Source organism: Paramisgurnus dabryanus, chromosome 24, assembly GCF_030506205.2.
Source record: "Paramisgurnus dabryanus chromosome 24, PD_genome_1.1, whole genome shotgun sequence".
NCBI classification, from domain to species: domain Eukaryota; kingdom Metazoa; phylum Chordata; class Actinopteri; order Cypriniformes; family Cobitidae; genus Paramisgurnus; species Paramisgurnus dabryanus.
The window spans coordinates 24708929-24735952 of NC_133360.1; the positions used below are offsets into that span (position 1 = coordinate 24708929).

Here is a 27024-nt window from a genome sequence, read left to right on the forward strand (position 1 = left end):
ATTGTGAGGGGTGTATGTTTAGAGGTAGGCTATTAAATATATATAAAAAACACAGTTATGCACTGTTATAGCTTTAAAGCTTTGTGTTTTGCTTGCATTCATGTGAGCAGGTTTATGACATACATAAACTGTGGGGAAATGTTACCACAATTACTCATCCAGATCTAACACTGATATACAGAATAGCACAAACACTTTTAGTATATTTCTGCTTTAAGCCTTATGAATCAACAGTTTCACTCTCTCTGTTTATAGTCTGAGATATTTATAAGGCCGCTTTGACGAACTCAGCTCTTATTTATGTCTAAGTTAAAATCCCCACTAAGATTCAAAGCTCATAAGGTCATGTTAATGCTAAATATTACAAACACAAAAAACACCTATCATTTAATTTCTGTTTTTCTTTTTGCGGTTTAGAAAAGAATGTGTATAAAGAAAAGCCTGAATTGAAGGAACATGCAAAATATCCTATAAACTGTCATGCATGTCTCACAATAATAACTAGCATCACTTTACAAGTGTAACTTTATACTGGTATGGTACAGTATTGCTTAATAAAGCATCATGAGGTTGCATAAAGAAGCATTGAAGAAGGTGGATCATGTTGCACACTTGGCACAAGCAGATCAAAACAATGTCTTAGTGTTACTTTAAGCGAACGTCGGAAGTTTGCTTTGACACCATTGACAATTTTCCAAGACACTGGCTAAAAATAGCTGTTTTCATAGTAATTAAAACAAGCTGTTGCCCTTTAAGCTCAGCATTACAAAGAAGCAAACAATCCTTACACAAACTTATCTTTTCATTAAAACTATCAACAATCCTCCGATTGTTATTTCTTCTGTCATCAAATTACAGTTTTATAGTGAAAACAAAAAACTTAAGTAGCTGTGTATTTTGCCCAAACAATATGGTATTTTGTTGTTTTTCTGTGGTTTATCTTAAAAAAAATATTTTGTTCATTAAATGATATATTATTTAAATAAATAAATAAAAATACTGTAGTGCCAGGTAAATTTGTCACATTGAAGGAATTGAGACGTTTCTCTAAATACATGTGAGTATGTAAGCACTCGGCTGCAGAGGTTCTCAAAATGGGGGCTCTGAAATGGTGCCCCAGTTTTATAAAATACATTAAAGGAGTAGTCCACTTTATAGATGGGGTCCATTGACTTTTCATAGTAGGTCAAAAAAATACTATGGTAATTCAATGGGCCCCATCTTTAAAGTGGACTACTCCTTTAATTCATCATCACTTCTGTGTAATCAAACCTCTGTGTAAAAAATAATAAGGCTACTAACAACAGCCCTATTGTATATTTTTATCAGTTTTGTTTAATTCAAATTTTATGTTTTGCAATGTTTTATGTCAAAAAATTTCTTTGGAGCCTGTAAAAAGTTCCTTAGAAATTACAGTGTTACTTGCAGCTGGTGCCAGTAACTTACTGTAGATTTAAATTTATGTTATTTATTGGCAAGAGTTTGTTCAAAGTTAAATAAATATTAAATATTAACCAGTCTTTATCTTTACAGAATAAAACTATACAATAACAGCCTCATGCAAAGCATTCTGGGAACCAGAAATTATCATCATCCTTTTTCTGTTTTTTGCTTCAGATTTTGTTTCCCAGAATGCTTTGCTTGATGCTGTTATTTTAGTTTTACTCTATAAAGACAAATACTTTGAACTTTGAACAAAATGTTGCCAGTAAATAACATAAATTTAAATCTACAGTAAGTTACTGGCAAACAGCTGCAAGTAACACTGTAATTTCTACGTTTTTGTTTTGTTATAATAACTTACGCAATATGACCACAACCAGGCGATGGAGAGCTGGAGCCGAGTCGATCCTGAAGAGTTTTGCTCCTCCTTCCTAAAACTTTGGAGGTGTTGCGCTTTTGTCATTCAGTAAAACATCATCGTGTTTGTGATTGTGGAGCGCAGACGTTTGGATGCGCGCGAGCTGGACAGATCGCCGAAACTCCGCGAATAAACCGCATAGTAATGAGTGTCAAAACTCGCTTTCTGGAGACATTGATCCTTCTTGTGTTATGAGTCTACAAGAGATTTAAGCGTCTTAACTTGTGGATAAAAAACCGCACGGCTGATTCGTCTTACGTATTTGTGCAGGTAAGAAGTCTTAAGTTTTATTTCTAGATGGCAAAGCCTGATCGCCATACATTGTTATACACTTACTTTATACAAGAAAGACAACAAACAGATCGGCAAAAAACTTCACGGGTTACACAAAATAATTTTATTAGTGTTATTGGTCATAGAAATCTTGGAAAATTAGAGTGTGGTAGCCTAGTTTGAACATATATTATAAATCCAGTTAGTATTGGAAAATGCTATTATTTTGAATAGGCTATAATACATTTTATTGACCAAGTAATTTTTGAATGCAAAACAACTTATTGCGAATACAATTTTAGTTTTGTTTCTGTGTTAATCCTTACACTAGGCTACTAAAAGTTTGATCCTACTCTTACGAAAAAATAATAACCATGGTTTATTGTAGTATTCATGTTTTTGGCAGACCGATTACTAGCTATATATTACTATTGTTTTACCCCAATATCATGGCTAAACGTTCCTGTGGTGAGACATGGTCACTTTGCGGTGATTGTATTGTTTATAAACACCGCAGTTAAACTATGGTGACTGTCTGTAGTAAAACCACGGTTAATTTTCATAAGGGTCAAGTCTATGTGAACGCATGCGCTGTCAACACTTCACTAAAGCACGTCCCGTTTAAAATATGAGCTTCGTACCAGGTAACCGAAGCGGTGTATTAAATCTTTTAGTCAGTGACAGATGGTTTCTGTGAACTCGTGTTGGAACAGTCTTGTGATGATTTTATCTCAATAGGGATATATGCGAGAGAAAATCACAAAAATAACATATAGGCCTATTATATTTAAAATGTGCACCGGGGTCGTGTCCATATGGTTTACTTAAATGTAAAAGGGTTAAAATTTCTATATAAATTTGCGATTCTTGCATACATTCTCTTTTTTGAGGACCAAGTCTAAATATTTTTTTATTTTTTTATGTTTTATTTCCTTTTGAAAGAATATTTGGGGGATAATTGCAAAAATGTCAATGTGGTGTAACCGGTCTGTGTCAGTTGGTGTAACTAGTATTTTTTATGAAAATATAAATATATTCATAAAAAACGTGGAATAAAATATAATCATCTCGTCTAGTGTAATATGATTTAAATTTTTACATCATTTGTCAAAGATTATTTAGAAAACAAAGCTGTTTTTGCATATGTCAGGACAAATATAACACTCATTAAAATTTACATTTCAAAATAATTAATAAAATAATCTTTTAAAATGTTTTTATGATTATGCTTACATGCCATCAAGGTGGATAAAGTATTTAATATTTTTCATTCGTTGGCGCAATTAGCAGTTACACCATTTGACATTGTTAGGTCCATTCAGGTCCAAAAGTGACTGCGTCTGTGTTTGCACATAGTGTGAAAAAAAGCAATACATATGCCAAATTCCAATTTTGTTTGCACATGATACACCAGTCCCAATCACTTAATATGCCACATCTTGTCGTGTCGTTTTATGTATTGGTTTAAAAAAAATGTTTTTTTCCCATTGTCGCTTTTTTGGGGTTAAAGGTGCAGTGTGTAAATTTTAGCGGCATTTAGGGGTGAGGTTGCGAATTGCCACCAACGGCTCAGTCAACTGCTCACCTCTTGCTTTTGAAACACATTAGAGAAGCTAGGGTAGCCGCCACCGAACAAACATGTCATTGTTGGAGACAACTTAGTAAAAAGGTTTGTCCGTTAAGGGCTTCTGTAGAAACATGGCTGCACAAAATGGCGGCTTCCATGTAAGGGGACCCTCTGTGTATGTAGATAAAACGTCTCATTCTAAGGTAATAAACAAATAACGGCTCATTATAAAAGGTCTTTATACACCCCTGATAATTTAGTTTTGTATATTATTTTGCATTTCTGTCAAGAGATCCTTCTAAAAATTACACACTGCACCTTTAAAACAACTTGTTGTTACATAAAATGACATCCTAACCCAAACCCCAATTCTAACACCAACTCCAAGCAACCATGGTTTAAAAATAGACAAAAAAACCCATAAAGAAACCTATATATTAAATGAAATCCCAAAGCAAATCCCAAATCCAAACCCAAGCAACAATGGTTAAAAATACTGAGTCCTGTTATTAGGTAAACGGGAAGGACTGGCGTATCATATGCACGCAAAATTGAAATTTTGTGTATGTATTGCACGACTTTTCACACTGCGTGCTATTTATACACTTCATGATAATGGGTTGGTTTGCAATAATCCTGTAAAATGTGCTATAAAAGCATTATGAATAAATAATAATCAAAACAAAGCCAGTACAAATCCTACCTCATAAAACTCATAGTTTGCAAAGCTCATCTTATTAATGATCTTTATCTTTATATTAAACCTCCTTTCTCTTCCTTCTCGCTCAATCCGCTGGCATTTAAACGTATGAGCAATTGCTTACAGGCGTAAATCTGTTTTGTTACACGGTGCGTAAAGGAGATTATGCTCGGTTATTCCGGTTTGTAAACCCATTATTCCCGTTTCTGTAAAGCCTTAAGGAAGAAGGTTTCTCTGGAGGACTCTATTATGACATTTTTATGGGTACTGTATGTGCTGAAGAACATGCTGTGATTTTGTACATTCAGTTTATTGGTTCTGAATAGTTCAGGACTATGCTAGAGATGCTGAATATCATGAATCTGCAAGGTGTGGCACTTGCATAGTTATCTATTATGTTTTTTTTAGTATACACTCAACTCAACATAACTCAAATAATGAGTCAGAACCAAAATATTTTATCCAAATTGACTTACTTTTTATCAGTAGCCTAGCCTATAGTTCTTGGGTTTAAACTTTTTTTAGTACCAACTGAGCTACAAGAACAACTTTGAGTTTTTTTTAGACTGTACCGCTTATGGCACTAGTAATAGGTTTATTGCATAACTAAGCATTAAACCTCTCAACTGACCCTGAAAGCAAAAAAACAACAACAAGAGTTTTTGTTTATGAATGACATCAAGACCAGACCGTGGGCCAAGTTACATTTGACCTGTCATTAGCAATTTACTTAACAACTGCATTCTTTCGTAATTTGCGGTAATAACTACTATGCGTGTAACACTTTCGCCATGTTTTGTTCAGAGTTAGACATCAGCTGGCAAGCTGCCACTCATCGCTCGCAAGGGGGGTGGTTTAAGCTATGAACAGGGATGAAAGTATGAGAAAAGCAAAGATAGAAGAGAAGATATACAGAAGGAGAGCAAGCAAAGAAACACAAGCAAACATTCCTGACACGGTGTCTCAGCAATTTAATTAAAGGGGCTTGTGGGATGTTGGAGTGGGCACTCATAGGTGAAGGCTTAACCCCCCCCTGGCCAGGCTTGGACTAATCCCAAGGGTCAGCTAATAAGTACTTGGGTCATGCCACCATGACAACTTAATAGGGGAGTATCTCAGTCAGGAGCTTCCCTGCCACTGAGCTAATAACTACATGATGGACGTTAAGACGAATAAGTGTATGCAGATGTTGAGGAAAGAATGACTTTAATTAGTTGGCGGTACGGAGTCGAGTGTCTAACGTGAAGAATGTTTACGTAGAAACTCTCTGATTGTGAAGTCTGACGCTTTCGTGTCTTGAGTGAAACTCTGGCTCTCATTAAAGGTCACGGCCGTTCAAAGACTTGGATGGAAAACACTTCACTTTTTGTTTGGATTATACCAATCACTCAAAATCCTAAAATCTGTGAAGTAGCGACTCGTAAGAATGTTCCCTCCTCCTGAGGCGGGATTTGATTTTGCTTTGCTTTTGTTCTCTTTAAGGTGTTTTATAAACAAAACGTTGCAATAGAGGAACACAATGGAACAGTATTCTGCCTTATTGGATTTTGGGTCTGTGCTATGCAGAATTGGAGCATCTGTCATTCACAGCCTCAAAGTAAAAAGTTAAAATATTGTATACATATATTTTTCCATGTTTAAAGGGACACTCCACTTTTTTGGAAATATGCTCATTTTTCAGCTCCCCTAGAGTTAAACATTTGATTCTTACTGTTTTGGAATCCATCCATATCTGGCGCTAGCACTTTTAGCATAGCTTAGCATAATCCATTGAATCTGATTAGACCATTAGCATCACGCAAAAAAATAACCGGAGAGTTTTGATATTTTTTCTATTTAAAACTTGACTCTTCTGTAGTTACATCGTGAACTAAGACTGACGGGGAAAAAAATGGCGGAAAGTTGCGATTTTCTAGGCCGATATGTCTTGGAACTATACTCTCATTCTGGCGTAATAATCAACGTGACGTGGCTGCAGGAGGCGCAAATATATCAGTGCATGAAAATAGTCCCCTGCTATGAAAGTAACCAAGGGGACTATTTTCAGGCACTGTGTAATATCATTGCGCTTGCTGCAGCCATGTTACGGCAGCAAAGTCCTTGATTATTACGCCGAAATAAGAGTATAGTTCATAGCTACACTGTAAAAAAAATCCGTAGAAATTGCAGCTGGGTTGCCGGTAATTTACCGTAGATTTAAATTTATGTTATTTACTGGCAAAATTTTGTTCAAAGTTGAATGAACATTTAACATTTACAAGTCTTTGTCTTTACAGAGTAAAACAAAAAAAACAGCATCAAGTAAAACGTTCTGGGAAACAAAATCTGAAGCAAAAAACAGAAAAAGGTTGATGATGATTTCTGGTTCCCAGAATGCTTTGCATGAGACTGTTATTGTATAGTTTTATTCTGTAAAGATAAAGACTTGTTAATATTTAAAATTTATTTAACTTTGAACAAACTCTTGCCAGTAAATAACATAAATTTAAATCTACGGTAAATTACCGGCAACCCAGCTGCAATAACATTGTAATTTCTACGGATTTTTTTTACAGTGTATATATGCCTAGAAAATCGCAACTTTTAATTTTCTGTCAGTTTTAGTACAAGATGTAACTACAATAGAGTCAAGTAGAGTCAAGTTTAAATAGGAAACATATTGAAACTCTTTGGTTATATTTTAGCGTGATGCTAATGGTCTAATTAGATTCAATGAATTATGCTAAGCTATGCTAAAAGTGCTAGCACCTGACCCGGAGATCAGCTGAATGGATTTCAAAACGGTAAAAATCAAATGTTTCACTCTAGGGGAGCTGGAAAATGAGCATATTTTCAAAAAAGTGGAGTGTCCCTTTAATGTATAGCTGTTATGTTGTGGCTGCCCATGTAGGATCTATTTGATGTTTATATATTCAGTACAAATCGTACCCCTACTGTGTGTATGAACATAGCCAAAGTAAAGGCAAGGACCAATGCCAAGACAAACAAGGTAGTATAAACAATCAAGCAAAGAGAAATAAATGTTAGAAGGATCGTAGAAATACTAATAAGACCAATAAGACATTTGGTTTTGCAAGTCAGTTCAACCGTGGATTTTAAGTTTTGACCTGATAAGTTGACATAACTTATAAAACACATTATATTATTATGTTACTTTAATTTAACAAATTATGTTGATTTTTTTATTAAATTTTTTATAAATTATATGTGCACAAGTATTTGCATATTTCAAGTTTTTCTACTCCACTTTAATATGCAAACTAACCCCTTTTGCAAACAATGAGGTTTTAGCTTCATCACCTGTGAAAACAAACTTGCAATATCCCAGGAATTCAGTTCTCCGTATGCAACTCTCAAATGATTTATTTATTTACCGAAAATGAGATGTAACTTCCGGTGATTCACATCTAGAAAGAGAATTGAAAAGAGAAAGTGAACGACTTGTGGTGTTTGACTTTGTGTGTTGGGTGGTGGTTCAGGTTGTCACAAATTCAAGAACATCAAACATCCGTCTGCAGTCCTTCAAACACAGTTGTCCACGAGAGCGCATGGTTGATCAAAGGGATCTGCGTCTCGGGTTACTTTAGCTGATACATGCAGTACTAAGATACATATGAGTTTTACTAAAGCAAACAAGGAATATGTTAAGAGGTGAAGCAAGGTACATTTCCTGGTACCATTTGGCAGATACCCAAAGCATTACAGTGCATCAAGCTATGCATTTTATGACTGTATGCATTCCCTGCCAATTGTTTATGGCGCCATGCTCAACCTATTCAACTTTTCAAGAATCGGGTGTCTTCACTGTACAAATTCCTAAATATTTACTTGAATTTACAATTAATTTGAACTTTCTTGACTAGTGAGAAGTAAATTATAAAAATAAAGCTGAATTAACTTAAAGGGACACTCATTTTCCACCTCCCCAGAGTTAAACATTTGATTCTTACTGATTTGGAATCTATTCAGCTGATCTCCGGGTCTGGCGGTACCACTTTTAGCATAGCTTAGCATAATCCATTGAATCTGATTAGACCATTAGCATCACGCTAAATCTGCCTAGAAAATTGCAACTTTTAATTTTCCGCCAATCTTGGTACACAATGAAACTACAGAAGAGATAATATTTAAAAAGGAAAAATATCGAAACTCTTTGGTTATTTTTTAGCGCGATGCTAATGGTCTAATCAGATTCAATGGATTATGCTAAGCTATGCTAAAAGTGGTACCGCCAGACCCGGAGATCAGCTGAATGGATTCCAAATCAGTAAGAATCAAATGTTTAACTCTAGGGGAGCTGGAAAATGAGCATATTTTTTAAAAAAGTGGAGTGTCCATTTAAGCTAATTCAAGTTTATTTGAATGTTTATAGCAACTCCTCACTAGTCAAGAAAGTTGATTAAACTTAAAAATGTGGGTGCAATAAGGAATATACGGTCATATCGCCAATTCCCATTTAAACCGAACGACTTCTGTCGCTTTGTCGCTGTGCATGTCCACAGGAATGCACTTTTATTTAGGTGATGTCACACAATTAATTTGAAATATAACAAAATAGATTTGTCATGCCAGCACAAGTTGGGTATGCTTCATTTGTCACATTTGTCATATGCACAACAGAATCTGTTGGGGCGGCATATTATCGCTAGTGAGCACATCGTTCGGAGGAGGAGGTAAATGTTCCCCCCTGGAGAGCCCTAAGGTCACTGTGGTACCCGTTAAGCAAACAGGCCGGGACAGGCAGGCAGATAAACTGATTTGGTGTTGTTCCAGCATTCCACGACATCACTGGAGGCGAACAGATTTTGGTGTCACATCCGTTTATTGTAGCAATGGGCTGTCAGGTGTAAACAGATCTGTTACAAAACAAACACAGGGATGTAACATAAAAGAGTAAAACATCAACATATGTGAGAGACCGTAGGAAAGTGAATTTGACTTTAGGAAAAGAGAAATGTGTGTTTGTTTGTGTGTGTAGTTGTGAGATTTGCACAGACTGAAAACCTCCTGACACAGAAAAACTGAAGCTGACACAGCTGGTCTGAAGACAGGACCTCCCTGAGGGCAAGGGGGGTGGATGATGGGGCACTTTGTTCCAGCATGTCCTAGTCACTTACAGAAACCCTCTCTCGGTTAAATTTACCAAAGTAATCGAAATTTACATTCAGGTTCACTTTTAGAATGAGAATAACATCAGTGTTCTTTTCCATAAAGTTATTTATGGTGTGCTCTGATTTGATTTAGTTGAACAAATCTCCCTTTCTCTTTTTCTGGCACGGATGCTTGCCACACCTGTGCAGTGTGAGATGACATCTGCTGAAAGGTTTTAAACATATTTTTGACTGCTGACAGACAGCATGGCCTGAAATCATTGTACGCTTATGAGTAATGTTAATTAAATCCGTGGCATCAGGCCAAGACGGTTTTTGAAAGACAGTTTTTAGGTACACAAGTGCTGTTTGACCGTGGGTAGCAGGTGTATGAGAGTACACCTGAGTTGGATGAATGTGTTTGTATGGTTTGTCTTTTTTTGTTCTTAAGGGATGTCAAGGTTAAAGCTGCTATGTTTCACCCCATTACACACTGATTCGATGTTAAGATAAGCCTGAAAAACAGGTAGAGCTTAACATAATAATAGCAACCTGTCTTGAACTTACCATACCTGGAGAGAGAGAAAGAGAGAGAGAATGAGAGATAGAGAGACAAGTGTAGACAAGCGAAAACAGTTCTCTCATTTTCTCTTCTCTTTTGTCAGAAAAACGAGGGAAGTTTTACAGTCAATGAATCGATGATTGATTAATGTGCATTTAAATGTCACAATAGAAAAAAAAATCTTAACAGTTACGTAAATCATGTTGCTAACAAACACACTACAAAAGATCCCTTGTTTTCTACACTACTATTATTATAATAATAATAATAATAATTATTATCTCCATCATTATTATTATTAGATAAGAATAATACTAGTAATAATAAAAATACAAATTTGACAACCGGCAATACATCATAAGCTCTGGCCGGTCAACTGTGTCATAGGTAAATGCTAGAATCAATCACAAAGGTAATGCAAAAAATGCCATGGCTGTACGTCATGCCACCTGACGGCATGCCAGTCATAGCAGCAGCAAGTCTGTCATTATGGGCACACTATTTCAATTTTGTGTCTTTATATGGAGTCCTTTAGAATGAAATGTACATAACAAAAGGATGGAAAGAAGTGTTCACCTCAAAACACAGACACACACCTTAAAATGTTTCTCATTCCAGACCATTTGTTGTAAGATAGATAGATAGATAGATAGATAGATAGATAGATAGATAGATAGATAGATAGATAGATAGATAGATAGATAGATAGATAGATAGAAAGTGTAGAGAGATAGATAGAGAGATAGATAGAGAGATAGATAAAGAGATAGAGAGATAGATAGTGTAGATAGAGAGATAGATAGTGTAGATAGAGAGATAGATAGTGTAGATAGAGAGATAGATAGTGTAGATAGAGAGATAGATAAAGAGATAGAGAGATAGATAGTGTAGATAGAGAGATAGATAGTGTAGATAGAGAGATTGATAGTGTAGATAGAGAGATTGATAGTGTACATAGAGAGATAGATAGTGTAGATAGATAGAAAGTGTAGATAGATAGATAGATGGATGGATGGATAGATAGATAGATAGATAGATAGATAGATAGATAGATAGATAGATAGATAGATAGATAGATAGATAGATAGATAGATAGATAGATAGATAGATGGATAGATGAACAGATGGATAGATAAACAGATGGAAAGACAGATCGATACTGTAGATAAATAGACACTGTAGATGGATGAATGGGTAGAAACTGTAGATAAATTGATGGATGGATGGATGGTTAGATGGATGGATGGATGGATGGATGGATGGATGGGTGGGTAGATAGATAGATAGATAGATAGATAGATAGATAGATAGATAGATAGATAGATAGATAGATAGATAGATAGATAGATAGATAGATAGATAGATGGATAGATGAACAGATGGATAGATAAACAGATGGAAAGACAGATCGATACTGTAGATAAATAGACACTGTAGATGGATGAATGGGTAGAAACTGTAGATAAATTGATGGATGGATGGATGGTTAGATGGATGGATGGATGGATGGATGGATGGATGGGTGGGTAGATAGATAGATAGATAGATAGATAGATAGATAGATAGATAGATAGATAGATAGATAGATAGATAGATAGATAGATAGATAGATAGATAGACACTGTTGATGAATGAAAGGATGTATGGATAGATAGATACTATAGATAGACACTATAGATAAATGGATGGATAGATGGACAGACAGAGAGACAGACAGACAGATAGATACTATAGATTGATAGACACTGTAGATGGATTGATGGGCACTGTAGATAAATGGATGGATGGATAGATACTGCCAATACTATAGATATATTAATAATACTATAGATCGATAATAGATACTATATAGATACTATATAACTATATTTTAATTTAATTTATTCAGTTTATTTCCATATAGCACAACACATGTATTCAAGTTGTTTTTGTTACGAGAATGGTTCATCTGTAACAGTACACGACGGGCTGGCGTGTGTCATTGGCATGTTTAAGTTGGTCTACTTTGGTCTTCTGTCTTGTTATGTTTCTCAGATTTCACGCAAAAATTCTACCGCATTGCATGCTTGACTGCGGGATGGATTGGTAGGAACCTGATCCAGGTGTGCACACGCAGGCACACAAACATGCACACATAGGGTGTAACATGACCTCAATGCTGCCCCTGGGAAAAGCTGGAGGAGTACCTTTTACCTTTATTACACCCAGCCTATCTCTGCTTGTGTGTGTGTGTGTGTGTGTTTGAACGTGTGTTTGTCTGGAGGGCACATAGTGTGTGTTTGTATTACTGCTTTGACTATAACTACTTGTTAAGAGGCCATTATTAGGTTATCTAGTCAATGAAATTTGAACCTAGAAGGTGAAGTTCTGCCATTGTAGCGGGAACAAATTACATTGAGTGAAGTTTAGAAAGTTTCAATCTTGACATGATTTTCTATTGGTTCTTATTGTTTCTCTGACATCATCTAGGCTGACCTGGCTATTGGATAAACTTTAAAAAGTTTTAAGGTTAGAAAAACAAGTCTGTTAATATCCATTTGTTGTTTATAAATACACCAGGGAGGAAAATGGATTGTAAATTTTATGTTGACATAAGTGGTGTTTTTTTTATGAGTTTTGGCTGTTCATTTAGATGATAGTAGCTGCGTTTCCATTACAAATTTGTGAAAACCGTATGCAATATTTTCTAAATTATTGATAAAAAAAACTTTTGTTAAATGACAGCGTTTACACTAACCGATGATTACTAATGTGACTAAAACGTATGGTTTCTTTTTAAGACCTCTAGAATCGGTTTCACTAAACTCAACGACTGATAGTGGATGACAATAACAAAGAGCTTTGGATTGGCTTTGGCTCCACATTAGCAGCTTCTGTTGTGGTTTAACTGAAGCATAAGGAAATCGCGGTTGTCCCGATGAATCTGTTTCGTATTTTCCGTCACCCACATGCGCGCGAGCTTGATGCGAGCACGCATAAACACAAACAGGCTTACGGGCATGCTTGCACCCACTCACACTGAATACACATTTAAACAGTTGAGATGTCTGTTTCTCTTTTAAATCCTCCCCCTACCCTAATCGTGAAACAGTTACTTTATGGGAGCGGTCTGTCACCCAGAGAGACCGCCCCAGTGCATTCTGGGTAACACAATCCAGCTGTGCTCAAGAGCTGCTGCAAGAAGTGTGATTATGTGTGTGTATTTAGTTAATAATAGGAGTATGTTGATTAAAGGTAGCAACACATTATTACACACTAGCATTTCAGCAAATATTTCACTGCAAAAATGTTTTTCAAATTGTTTTTGGACCTGTTTATTCATTTAAAGGAAAACACCACCGTTTTTCAATATTTTAGTATGTTCTCACCTCAACTTAGATGAATTAATACATACCTATCTTTTATCAATGCGTGCACTTATTCTTTATACTGCGTGTCGTGAATGTGTTAGCATTTAGCCTAGCCCCATTCGTTCCTTAGGATCCAAACAGGGATGAATTTAGAAGCCACCAAAACTTTCATGTTTTCCTTATTTAAAGACTGTTACATGAGGAGTTACACGAGTAAGTATGGTGGCACAAAATAAAACGTGACAATTTTTTAAGCAGATAAAAATGAGAACTATTGTATGGCGGAAGAGCACTTAAAGGATTAGTCAATTTTCCTAAAAAAAATCCAGATAATTTACTCACCACCATGTCATCCAAAATGTTGATGTCTTTCTTTGTTCAGTCGAGAAGAAATGGTTTTTCGAGGAAAATATTCTAGGATTTTTCTTATTTTAATGGACTTTAATGGACCCCAACACGTAACAGATTTAATGCAGCTTAAAATTGCAGTTTTAAAGGACCCAAACGAGGCATAAGGGTCTTATCTAGTTAAACGATTGTCATTTTTAGCAAGAAAAATAAAAAATATGCACTTTTAAACCACAACTTCTCGTCTATCTCCGGTTTTGACATGTCAGCGGGACCTCACGTAATTGCGTAATGCCGTGAAAATGTCGCGTGTTACATATATGAAATGCACATTTGCGGACCATTTTAAACAATAAACTGACACAAAGACATTAATTACTATCATTCAACATACAACAACGTCGGAAGAGTCCTCCTTCTCCACACTTGTAAACACTGGGGCGTAGTTTCGATACGTAATCCGTGACCTCTTGACGTGATGACGTATTACGTGAGATCACACTGGCACGTCACATAACAGGAGATAGACGAGAAGTTGTGGTTAAAAAGTGCATATTTTTTATTTTTCTTGCCTTGTTTGGGATTGTTTAGAGTCCTTCAAACTGCAATTTTAAACTGCATTAAAACTGTTACGTGTTGGGGTCCATTAAAGTCCATTAAAATGAGAGAAATCCTGGAATGTTTTCCTCAAAAAAACATAATTTCATCTCAACTGAACAAAGAAAGACATCAGCATTTTGGATGACATGGTGGTGAGTAAATTATCAAAAAAAATTTTGGAAAATGGACTAATCCTTTAAAAGTAACATCATCACTCCTGACTACTCCTCCTCTCGCTCAAACTTCTGTCAATATTACTGCACCCTATCTTTCTAAAAACTGAGCTACTGTCATGCCAGTTAAACTAGTACAATTAACAGTGTAACTGCTTTTAACTAGTTCTTCACCACACACACACACACACACACACACACACACACGTGCGCACACACAAACACACACCTACCTACACATGCTGTTGAGAGTCTTTTTAAGCATCTGTAAGCTTTTGGTTTCTACCGTATTTATTTAAAACTTCACTATTCAAAAGCAGTTATTTAAAGAAAGCATTAGAGGGCTCAAAGGGTGAAGTGACAAACAAAAGCTAGACAAATATGACATTGTATTCAAGCGGGGTCGTTGGAGGTTTATCGTATTGTTTCTCCTCCATTTGTTTTATCTTCCTCTCCAAGTCCTTTCTCTCATCACTGAGTAATACTCAAACTCTACAAAAGTAGTGAGGAGGAATGCAAACGGATGTTATGCGAGTTTTTATTCGACCTGGCATTGATTCACCGTTCACAGCTTTTAAATAAAACCAAGCTGAGCCAAACCCTGAGGGAATGCGGTTATGTGTGTGTTGGAAAGATACCTGTCTATTCATTTTTGGGTGTGTGTACGTACGCATGCCACTGCTCTTTTGTACATATTCTTGTGTATGTCGGACATATAAGGTCAGAAAGAGTTTAAGGAGATTGAACATAATGAACCTGTTGAGGCTGTATATCATTGTTTATGTTTGATAAAACCTCACCTATATTTAGGCTGTCTGGGGACTCACAATGAAACAATTTATTGCTCATCAGGATATAATGTTCTCAGTAATGTTTAATTTAACTAACAGATGTGTCAGATGTTTCACCTAAAATTCTTAAACGAAATTAAAACTAGACAAAAGAGACATTATTGACCGTGTCAGTGTAATCCAGGTTAAAGTCTTATAATCTAATCTAAAGTTTGATTACAATAATTGATTTCACATTAATTTCAATCTTTGACATGGCTTCACTCAGTCGATATTAAAGGAAAACACCACAGTTTTTTAGTATTTCACTGTGTTCTAACCTCATCTTAGACAAATTAATACCTACCTCTCTTTTTTCAATGCGTGCACTTAATCTTTGTACAGCGCATTGTGAATGTGTTAGCATTTAGCCTAGCCCCATTCATTCTTTAGGATCCAAACAAAGATAAATTTAAAAACCACCAAACACTTCCATTTTTTCCTTCTTTAAAGACTTTTACATGAGTAGTTACACCAGTAAGTAAGGTGGTGAAAAAAAATTGCAGATTTTTTTTTAAACGGATAAAAATGTTGCAAACTAACTGCTCTTTTGCCATACAATATAATTCTCATTTTTTATCCGCTAAACAAATCGCTACGTTTTATTTTGTGCCACCATACTTACTCATGTAACTACTCATGTAACAGTCCTTAAATAGGAAAACATGGAAGTGTTTGGTGGCTTCTTAATTCATCCCTGTTTGGATCCTAAGGAATGAAGGGGGTTAGGCTAAATGCTAACACATTCACGATGCGCTGTACAAAGATTAAGTGCATGCATTGAATAACGATAGATATGTATTAATTCGTTTAAGTTGAGGTAAGAACATAGTAAAATATTGAAAACAATGGTGTTTTCCTTTAAAGACATCAAGGTTGTATTTTATTTACATTATATAGGATGATTTTTGGTAAAAGTTTGGTGCTTGAAGAATTTGATGAGAAATGTTCTCACTGTTGTTTGCAGATCTTACTGTCAGTCAACAGCTCGGCTAAAACAAGGCTTTTAAACTTGAATCTGAAAAGAAAATAAAGAAATGAGACAAATCTCTATAGGATCTCCACTGGAGTCCTTTGCAACCCACTGGAGGCCCCATCCCCTCTGTGAAGATGGATTTTTAAAGTTATTGCAAAATTCCTGCCGTGCCGGTAGGATTGTGCATGTAGAAAAAAAGAACGCAAGGAGGGTAGGAGAAGACAGGAGAAAAAGGGAGGGTATCACCCATACTTTTAAGTTTCTTGCCAAAAGTCAAGCGACCTGCAGAGGGTTCAAACAGAATATCCCAGAAAGTGAAAAATGTTTTCATAACTTTCAGTAAAGCGTTTTGGTTGCAATGAAAGTTGCATTACAACATTTTTTAAAAGTTACAAGAACACTCCCTGTTAATAAAACAAAACTCTTCAGATAATCCCTTGAAAATACCTTTTAAGCATGTTTAACAATGAAAACGTTGAAAAACCTTAAACCTCGCACGAATGTTGAGATTTTGCTTTGTTTCAAGTACAACAAACTGTGATAACAGACGGTACAACAGGACAAAACAATGTTTGTAGAATGCTGTTTGTCATTTCAAGTGGGCAGCATAAAAGAAAAATGTGACCCTGTCTGTGTAATCCAGAGATCAGGAGCATCAAAGTTTGATTTTAACTCATTCACCGCCAGCCTTTTTTTAAAGTAGCATTTTTTGTGATTTTCACAAGTTTCACAAAACACATTCCTGAAAAATTTTCTTCTATAAATATATAAACATACAAAAATATCAAATGAAAGAACAGACCATCTTCTTTTAAACAAACAAAACTAGAAAAAAGTTTCATCCTATCTTCATTTGCTCTCTTTTTATAACTTCTTAAATATGGGTAGGTCTCTTCAAAAATACCTAATTTTGAGCAAAAAGCTGAGATAATTGCTTTTTTGTAAAGGAATTTTGTTAAGATATCAGATTCAGAACGATTATCAAAACATTCACGGAGTGCAAAATGTTGTTGGATTTATTTTTGCTTCAATATTTATAAATTGGGTAAGAGTGTCTTCTGGTGTATAATAGCGGAATTACAGATTACCGTAAAAACTAATCAGGGAATTGTTATTGGCAGGGAAATATTTTCTCTTAATTGACAAGATATCTCGTCAATGGCGGGGAAAGAGTTAATTATTGATTTCAATCTTTGACAGGACCTTACTCAGATATTAAAGATATCAAGGTAATATTTTCACAAACTGTTCTTTAAAAATGAGAAAACATTAAATCACAACAAAATGACTTTTTTAGGCAGGGTCACATATTACCAGGGGTGCATGTAACTGGTGCGCAATTAAAATAAAAAAATAGGCACAAGACACTGCTCTAAAGGCGTTTTTGCATACCAACGTTGCTGGAATTTTGTTACATAGTTACCTAATTTACTGCAACATAAGTGTATCATTGGTAAGATAATTTTTGTGTGTTGTTAGCAGCGATGCAACAGCCACTGGCCCGATTGGACAATTTAAATATTTAAGATTTTAATATCTCAATTTCGCATCTCAATACAAGCAAATGGTACAGACAGCAGGCAAGCAGTTTGTTTTCTTGCACTTGATTAAAGTAGTAAAAGTCTTTTTCACATTAAATAAATATAAGCAGTTGAGAAATTAAATGTGTCTGTTACAATATATTGGATCCATGCATTTAAAGTGACAGAACACCCAGCATTTTTGAGTATAAGGGTCAGTGACAAAAAAACGGTTTGGCAAGATGAGAAATTGCAAACAAAAACTTGTTTTAAAAGCATGCATCAGGTATATTTCAATGCACATAGAGTATTTATGTTGATTTTTTTAGATTGAAAGTGGAAGTTACATTTATATTACAGTTATTAAATTTTTATGAAAGTTAAGACCTAAAAATGTTAAATGGAGTAACCGCCAATTGCGCCAAAGAATGAGAAATATTAAATATTTTCTCCACCTTGATAGTATGTAAGCGTAATCATCAAAAAATATATATATTTTAAAATATAATTTTATAAGTTATTACTAAATGTAAATTTTAATGTAATATTTTTCCTGACATATGCTGAAAATAGTTTTCTAAATAATCTTGGACAAATGATGTAAAAATGTATGTAAAAAATCATATTACACTAAACTAGATAATTATATTTTATTCCACATTTTTATGAATATATTTATATTTTAATTAAAAAAAATACTAGTTACACCAATTGACACAGACCGGTTACACCACATTGACATTTTTGCAATTATCCCCCAAATATTCTTTTAAAATGAAATAAAACCAGGAATTTTAGACTTGGTCCTCAAAAAAAGAGAATGTATGTATGTTATTTATTTTAAAATTTTAACCCTTTAACATTTAATTGAACCATACAGACACAAAATAATAAACGTCACATCATTGACCCATAAACCTGATTCTGTTTTTAATGTTAATCAAACCATAGATAAAGAAAATCATTTTCAATTTCCTTGTCTTGACTGCATAACTTTTGTAAATATAATAAAAATCTATCCAATTTACTTAGTAAAGACTAAGCAGTATTATCTGATTACTTTATTCAGTTTCTGTACTTCAGGACTAAAAAAGTTATGTGCACCCCCACATATTACAACTTTTTCACTATTTTCACATAAGGTGGAAAGTAGAGCCTACATAATATGAATAGAAACTAAGTAAAAGACAGGTAATACAATTGTAACAGATTATTTTACAAATTTAAAACCATTATGATTCAACTAAATGAACCAAATTGATCCTCCCATTATAACACACATACATACTCTCTTCCCACCCAATGTCTGTAATTAGGAACACAAATGGCGATTACAAAAACCAATATCTGTTCTACTTTACATTATCAGATTATAATCATCACGAGACTATTATCAGCTTTCCCAGCATCAAGTCATCGCTCTTCATTGGAATGATGCAAAAAGTCAAAGAAATAAAGATTAATGATACGATATGAAAAAAAACTCACAATTGAAACTAATAGACAAAAAGATAAATAGACCAAACCAATTGCTAGTCATCTGCCTCAATAGACCGTGGCTTCAGCAGAACAGTAAACTTTACTTTGTATAGACAGATCTTTTACCTCAGAGGTCAACAAGATGGCAAAGGCTTGGCTCTTTGTTCAAAGAAAATCAAAGGCATGTGGGAAATTGTTGAACAATTAGCTAATAGTGACACACATGCACACACACTGCTTAAACTACACACAGACTTTGACTGAAAATCAAGAGGCTTAAATCGTTCACAAAAAGGTCCATTAGGACCTGCTACTCGGTCTATGATCTGTTCTTCCTCTTTTAGATAAATGCTTGTGTTTAAATCACTGCCTGTAGTCTAATGCAGTGATTCTTGAGCTTTATTTTTGGTACGTCAAGTACACATTCATTCACACCAAACCCGAAATCCTTTTCTTTTGAACTCATAGTACATATCATGTAAAATACATCATTACAATGACTCATTATGACTAAAACCATTAAAACTGTGGGCGAAAGAAACACTCACCAAGTTACATTCTGAACAATTTGTTGTTTTAATAACTGCATTTAGTTCGGCCGAGTGTCACATTGCCAGACACCGTAAAATTAAAAGATTTATTTTTACACTAAAATGCCTGTTCATTACGCAGAGCGAATATAGAAATATATTTAACCAAAATGTACACCTTAAAGGGACACTCCACTTTTTTAAAATATGCTCATTTTCCAGCTCCACTAGATTAAACATTTAATTCTTACAGTTTTGGAATCCATTCAGTTGATCTCTGGGTCTGGCGGTGCCACTTTTAGCATAGCTTAGCATAATCCATTGAATCTGATTAGACCATTAGCATCGCCCTAAAAATAACCAAAGAGTTTCCATATTTTTTCCTATTTAAAACTTGACTCTTCTGTAGTTACATCATTATGCAGTGCCTGAAAATAGTCCCCTGCCATTGAAAGCTACCAGGGGGACTATTTTCGGCTGCTGCGTAATATCATTGCGCCTCCTGCAGGCATGTTACGGCAGCAAAGTCCTTGATTATTACGCCAGAATGAGAGTATAGTTCCTAGCCATATCTGCAATTTTTTATTTTTTCCGTCGGTACACGATGTAACTACAGAAGAGTCAAGTTTTAAATAGGAAAAATATCGAAACTCTTTGGTTATTTTTTAGCGTGATGCTAATGGTCTAATCAGATTCAATGGATTATGCTAAGCTATGCTAAAATTGGTACAGCCAGACTCGGAGATCAGCTAAATGGATTCCAAACTGTAAAAAAATCTCATATTTACCTCTAGGGGAGCTGGAAAATGAGTATATTTTCAACAAAAGTGGATTGTCCCTTTAAACACCCCTAGGGTATACAAACCTCTGGGCCAGTTTCCCGTACAGTCCCAGACTAAAATGCATGTTTGAGCTGCTTTAAAAACATCTTGTACTGACTATTTTTAACATATATCAGTGAAATTTTTTTGTGTCAAGATGTACATCTGTAACGTTAGGTTTGTTTGTAAAAACTTCTTAAATATCCTTATATAAATAAGGCCTAGTCCTGGATTAACCTAAACCCTGTCCACGAAACCACCCCATAGACACACACACAGGAATAACAATGTCCTCCATCTATTTATACTGTATATGGAGTATGTGGAAGCGTGGCATTTATTTGAAAAAGAAGGCAGGGTTTTAATTATTGTAAACACTGGAAAGTATTAAGCCTGTGTATGTTTGCATGTGTGTGTGCTAAGCACCCTTACTGTTAAGACGCTGGGTGGCCTGCACACATGTTAGGATGAGGTTTAAACTCTTTGAGATGAACTCATTTGACAAACAGTGGAAAGAATGAGATTGATTCTCACTTATAGCCTGGCAGGTCAACAGACATTTGGTCAACCACCCCATAAACCACTGCCATTGTTGGATCTGGTAATGAAGGAATATAATAGTAAAGAACAGTTACTTAGCAACACCGCATTTTTAGTTAAAGCACACCAAGTCTTTGAAAGTCCATTCATATAATGCTTTAAATAGGACTAATTCTGTTGGCATGAAAACCTTATGTAAAGTATCTAAACTATTTTAAACATATACTACCATCAGGTATGTAATATTAATATCGGATTCTGTTTTATTTTTTGTATTGCAGGTTTCATTCCAAAAGGCCAGACACAGATCGACAATGCGGCTCCTACTTTCCTTGTCTCATCTCATTTTGTTTCAACTGCTGTGCTGTTCTCTGAGCAGCGGATGTCCTCAGAATTGCATGTGTAACCCCGATGGCTCCAATTTCTGCATCAACCGTAAATTAGACAACATTCCTCAAGGTCTCCCCTCCAACACCATAAACCTCTACCTGTTTCAAAACAACATCAACACCTTGCAACAGCAGGGTTTTGTACAGCTTGGGGAGCTACGATTGCTGGACCTGAGTCAGAACGTCCTCAGTGAAATCCCTGAAAGGGTCTTCAGTTCATTGTCCTCCTTACACAACCTTGATCTGTCTTCAAACCGCATCACCCATATTAACAAAGACAGTTTTACTGGGTTGGTTAACCTGGAAAGGCTGTATCTCTACAACAACATCATTCAGAGTATTCACCCAGCTGCTTTTGAAGGACTGGAGAATCTACTGGAGCTAAAGCTTCAGGGGAATCAGATCAGTGTGTTGCCAGCTCTAGCACTGCCCAAACTGCTGCTCTTGGATCTAAGTCATAACACTATCCCACCACCTGGACCTGATGATCTACAAACACCACACCTTGAGTCCCTTAAAATAGCTGGACTGCGTCTGAGCAGTCTGGATGAGGGACTGTTAAAAAGCCTGGCGAACTTGCATGTTCTGGATGTTTCTCAGAACCAGCTTGTGGGGATACAATCTACTCTCAAGGCAATGACAGGCCTACAACGCCTTAATTTGGCTGGAAACCCTTTGGGCTCCCTTAGCAAAGAAGACTTTGAAAATTTGAGTAATCTGGTAGAACTTGACTTGAGCAACCTTAATTTGCAAGGGTTCCCTGAAGGCTTCTTTACCATTTTCCCTAAACTTGAGACACTCACTGTGGCTGAAAACCCCTTTAACTGCATCTGTCCACTGGCCTTGTTCCCAGCATGGGTGTTGGATTCAAAAGTTCAGTTGTTGAGGATGGAGGAGACTCGTTGCCACTTTCCTCTGATCAATTCAGGAAAAGTTTTAGCAAAGTTGGAGCACAAGGATTTTGGCTGCCCAACGACGACTATTGAATTAACAAGTGCAAGGACTAGGACCACCAATAAGCCATCAAACCCCACCACACCGTCAAGTACAACGCATGCCATTCCCCCTCCACCACAAAGTGAGGTGCACTCCGCAGAACTAGACAGTCACCCTCCTTTCCAGACCACTCCCTTGCCCATCAACTTTATAGAGGAACCTGATGAAGAAGTGCTAATGTGCCCTCCCAACATCTGTTTAAATGGTGGAACATGCATGTTTGACTCAAATGGGGAAATGATTTGCCTGTGTCTACCTCACATGTCAGGACCCTACTGCGAGAGTCAAAACGAGGCTCGGCCTCCCCCAGCTTCCCCAAGAATTTCCATTGAGACAGTTGCTACAGTCCAGCCCAAAACAATCAGCTCCCATCATGTAACCAGCACTTCCATTACATTAGACCTTCACCGCTACATAGAGTCCCGGCCACACATCCGTGGAATTCGCCTGACTTATAAGAACTTGTCCGGCCCTGACCGCAGGCCTATGCAGCTAAATGTGCCCGCATTCTACCAAGAGTACACGCTACGAGGGCTTCAACCTAACAGCACCTATTCCGTATGTGCTAGCCCACTGGGGGAACCTACCCATGCTTCCATTGCTGCCTGCATGGAGACTCACACAGGAGGAAGCCGAACATACCATGAGCCCAGCGTTGACAAGACCGAACCATCATCCCCCCTCATACCCATCATGGTAGCTGTGGCTGTGGTGATGGTTGCAGCAGTTGTAGCCACCGTGTTGATCATCCACTGCCGGAAGAAGTCCAAGGCTGCAGTAGATCTGCATTTACATGAAACATCCCCTCTTGAGTTGGAAGGAGTAAAGGCAAGTCTAGAGAATGGGGTCACACATACAAAGCAACCCGATATCACCAATTGCCCACACTTAGTCCTTAACGGTTTGGATTATGAAGCACCATTAATACAAGGACAATGTCCATCTAATAACAATGTAGGGGGCATGAAACCTGCATACATGTAAAAGCCATAATGTGCTATTCATACCTCCAGTCCATAATAGAGCGCAGTACTGTGCTCCATGACTCCTGCAGGCGGGTGCGATGCAGACACTAAGTAGACCCTGATGGGTTGGTGAACATTTGAATGCATCCCAGCCAAATGCATTTTCGTACTGACTTTCAGTATTTAAACTAGGTGCATTTCTGTCATTTTCTTCCATAAAAGTGCCTTAAATATTAGATCTAAATGAGAATTTCTCTCAAATGAAAGAAATGTCCCTGGGATACAAAACAAGTCGCTTTAGAGGTAGCTCCTTAACTGGCTAGCTGGACCTAATGGATACGAGTCAAGATTTCTTGCCTGGACGCCTGGACTTCTTAGTCCAGAAAATATTGCACTGATCAAAAACACTGGGACTGTGCCTAAGAGGTGCTTGTTAGCCTAACCTCTTGGAAGATGCTACAAAGTGGTTTCGAGCAGCATCAAAGCATCCCTCTTTTCCTTTTACCCCATCCGTCCTGCACATGAGATTACTTGCTGTGAAAAACCCATAATGAAGTGACACTTTTCTTACTTTTAGTTTGTACAGTTTATGTTAAATCTGATGTTTCATTCATGTCTGTTTTTGTATTTTTTAAATGCCTTTTCCTTTCTGTTTATGTCTGTTGAGACCAAGGTTCAAAATGTACACTTACCAAGAGTCAAATTGGCGTTTAGGAGCAAATAAAATGGACTTCCATTACTCAGTTCAACAAGAGATGGAGATTGGCTCATCTCATATCATACTTTAAGAAAATTATTAAAAAAATCACATTCCTGTGAGGACAGAAATATATATATATATATATAGGAGGCAAAATATTTTAGTACTAGGTACTAGTAAGTAAGAAATGTTTATAGCAGGTACATTCCCTAACCATTACCAAATGTTAATTTTGGATCCTGCAAAAGCCTAAATGCCTTTTCTTTCTTTCTCCTGACCTTAAAAATAAACTGACTATACATGTGCTAAGTCTGCATGTCGCTGTCCAGCGAACGTCTGGCAATGAAACACTTTGCGAGACTATAAACACCCACAGTCATTTTGACCTCAAACAAATTCCACACACACACACACACTAACAAACAGGCAAGTACTATATATGGAGATGGATAACAAACACTTTCAACAAAGCTGTTTTTTGACGTGCCAACTTTCTAAAAATGTCCCGTAGCCATGATATAAACGAGAGAGAATCTAGGGAGCAAGGCATCAAAGCCAGGTTTTGTTGTTGTATGTGTTGCCAAACTGAGCCCAGTTTATGCCACAACCAAGCCAGATGGCTCTGATCACTGCAGAAACATACAAAAGTGCTGTGGTGGTGCCATGGTATCAAATGGTAATACCGTGGTACTTTGATATATGATTACTTTGTTCATATACATACAGTGTATCTTAAAATATTCCAGGTTTCAAAATAGGATTACCATGGTATTTTTGTGTCCAATTAAAAACTGAGAAGTGTAATTATACTGTGCCCCTCAAATGTTCAGTTTAAAGAGACAAATCCTTAAATTATGATAAAAGAAAGAACCATGGTACACTGTCAGAACAAATGGTCAAAAATTGTACATTCATGTACAAATTTTTATATATGAAGAGTTTGGTTACAAAACTCGGTAAACGGCATTTAAAAAAAATCAGTATTGTATCAGGTCAGTATTAAAAAGTAAATTCTTAATTTTATGCAAAATTCAATATCCGCCGTGTTATTTCATCATCTTTTCTCTCTTTTTTCCCAAAACGCGATAAACGCCAGTCCTCCTTCTCTGCAGAATGCAATAAATCCGCTCAACCAATCACAGCGCACCATTCCATGCATTGTAAACAACAATGGCAGCGCTTTGAATACACACGGAATCCTAGTTTTCCTCATCTACTTTATACTTCATGATTAACAAACAAACAAAAACAAAATAATACTTTTGATGGCATTGATAAACCTGTGGTGGTTTTCTGTGACGGGAAAGAAACGTAAGCCATCAAAATCAAATCATTTACGCGAGAGGCACTTGGGCGAAGGAAAAAAGGCCGGCTGTTGCTTGTTCTCCCGACAGCATCAAGCTTCTGTCATGCTAACACATTGACCAAAGGGGATCTTATGAAAAACTTTCCAATATTTAACGCGAAGTCAACGAAAATCGAGCGCAACCAAAACATTTTACATCTGATCGCTGTCAAAAAGGTTTAGTGACGACATCCCAAGGATGACCGCAGCAATGACAGTGTTCTTAATTTGACACTAGTCAACTAAATGAATATGACATGGCAAAGATTAATGCAAATTTATATATTGATTCAATAGATTTATAGCATTTTATAAAAAAAATGGATTTATTGCAGTTTATTATCAGTTTTTATAAGAAGTCAAATTATGGATTTGAATTTTTTATGTTTTTATAACCTAAAGATGCTATGTGAAAGTTTGAAAATAGTGATTTTCATCTTGTCACTTTCTTGGTATAGAAAACACGTTTTTACCGAAATTAGTCAAAATACATTTATAGCGTTTTGGAACCAAACTCTTCATATTTAATACCAATATGTACTTTTGGGGTACTATTATGTACTATTTAGGTACAAAGGTGTACTTTTGGAAAAGGGTACTGCTCCAGTTACAGCTAGTGACCATTTTGTCTGACAGTGTATGTTTATTTTTATAAAAGGAGATTGATTTCAGTGACTTGTGAAAGATTGAATGTTTTATTGTGGAATTGCATGGTTATGTGCATTATTTACTAGTTGTGTAAGGAATGGAGCCAATACTCAGATCGACATTTTCCCCAATGGCAACAATCTTGTTTTTAATATTTATGACAGTATGAAGTATGTGCACTGAAGACGCCAGCGCTTAGCACATCCAAACATTCAAACTGGAAAGAGAAGCAAATTTACACAGCATGACGGGCTTCAGATATTTGAAACATTTTCAAACCTCTTTCAAGTTCCATGCTTACTTTGGGATGATTGTTGTTTTTGTCTTTTATTGTGCACAAAGCCAAGTTTTGTATTTTTTATTTTTGGATGTAAAAATGTGTATTCTTTTTTGACATCTGTTGAAAAAATAAAACAGGAAAAATCACAGTGTTGTTCTTCTGATTGACTCCTATAGCAAGCCCTTAAAGGGACAGTTCACCCAAAAATGAAAATTTGATCATAATTTACTCACCCTAAAAACCTGTATACACAAATTAAGATATTTCAGAATGTTTGTTACCAAGCAGACCTGGGGCACTATTGACTTCCATAATAGAAAAATAACACTGTGGAAGTGAATGGTGCCCCAGATCTGTTTTTCAAAATATAGAAATTTATACAGGTTTTGAACAACTTGGGGATGAGTAAATAATTACAGAATTAAATTTCTTTTCTGAACTATCCCTTAAAAGCTTTTATGTAATTTAACAGAACTGTTCG

General features: G+C 36.1%; 1 protein-coding gene across 1 annotated transcript; it reads left to right on the forward strand.

Annotated features, from left to right (window-relative positions):
• The first annotated feature begins 1924 nt into the window (after nt 1-1924).
• Nucleotides 1925-26689, forward strand: vasna (vasorin a). Its single transcript, XM_065259594.1, has 2 exons — nt 1925-2131; nt 21502-26689. Exon 2 carries the CDS (start codon nt 21535-21537, stop codon nt 23587-23589), a length of 2055 nt encoding a protein of 684 aa, XP_065115666.1. The 5' UTR covers nt 1925-2131; nt 21502-21534; the 3' UTR covers nt 23590-26689.
• The last annotated feature ends 335 nt before the right edge of the window (nt 26690-27024 follow it).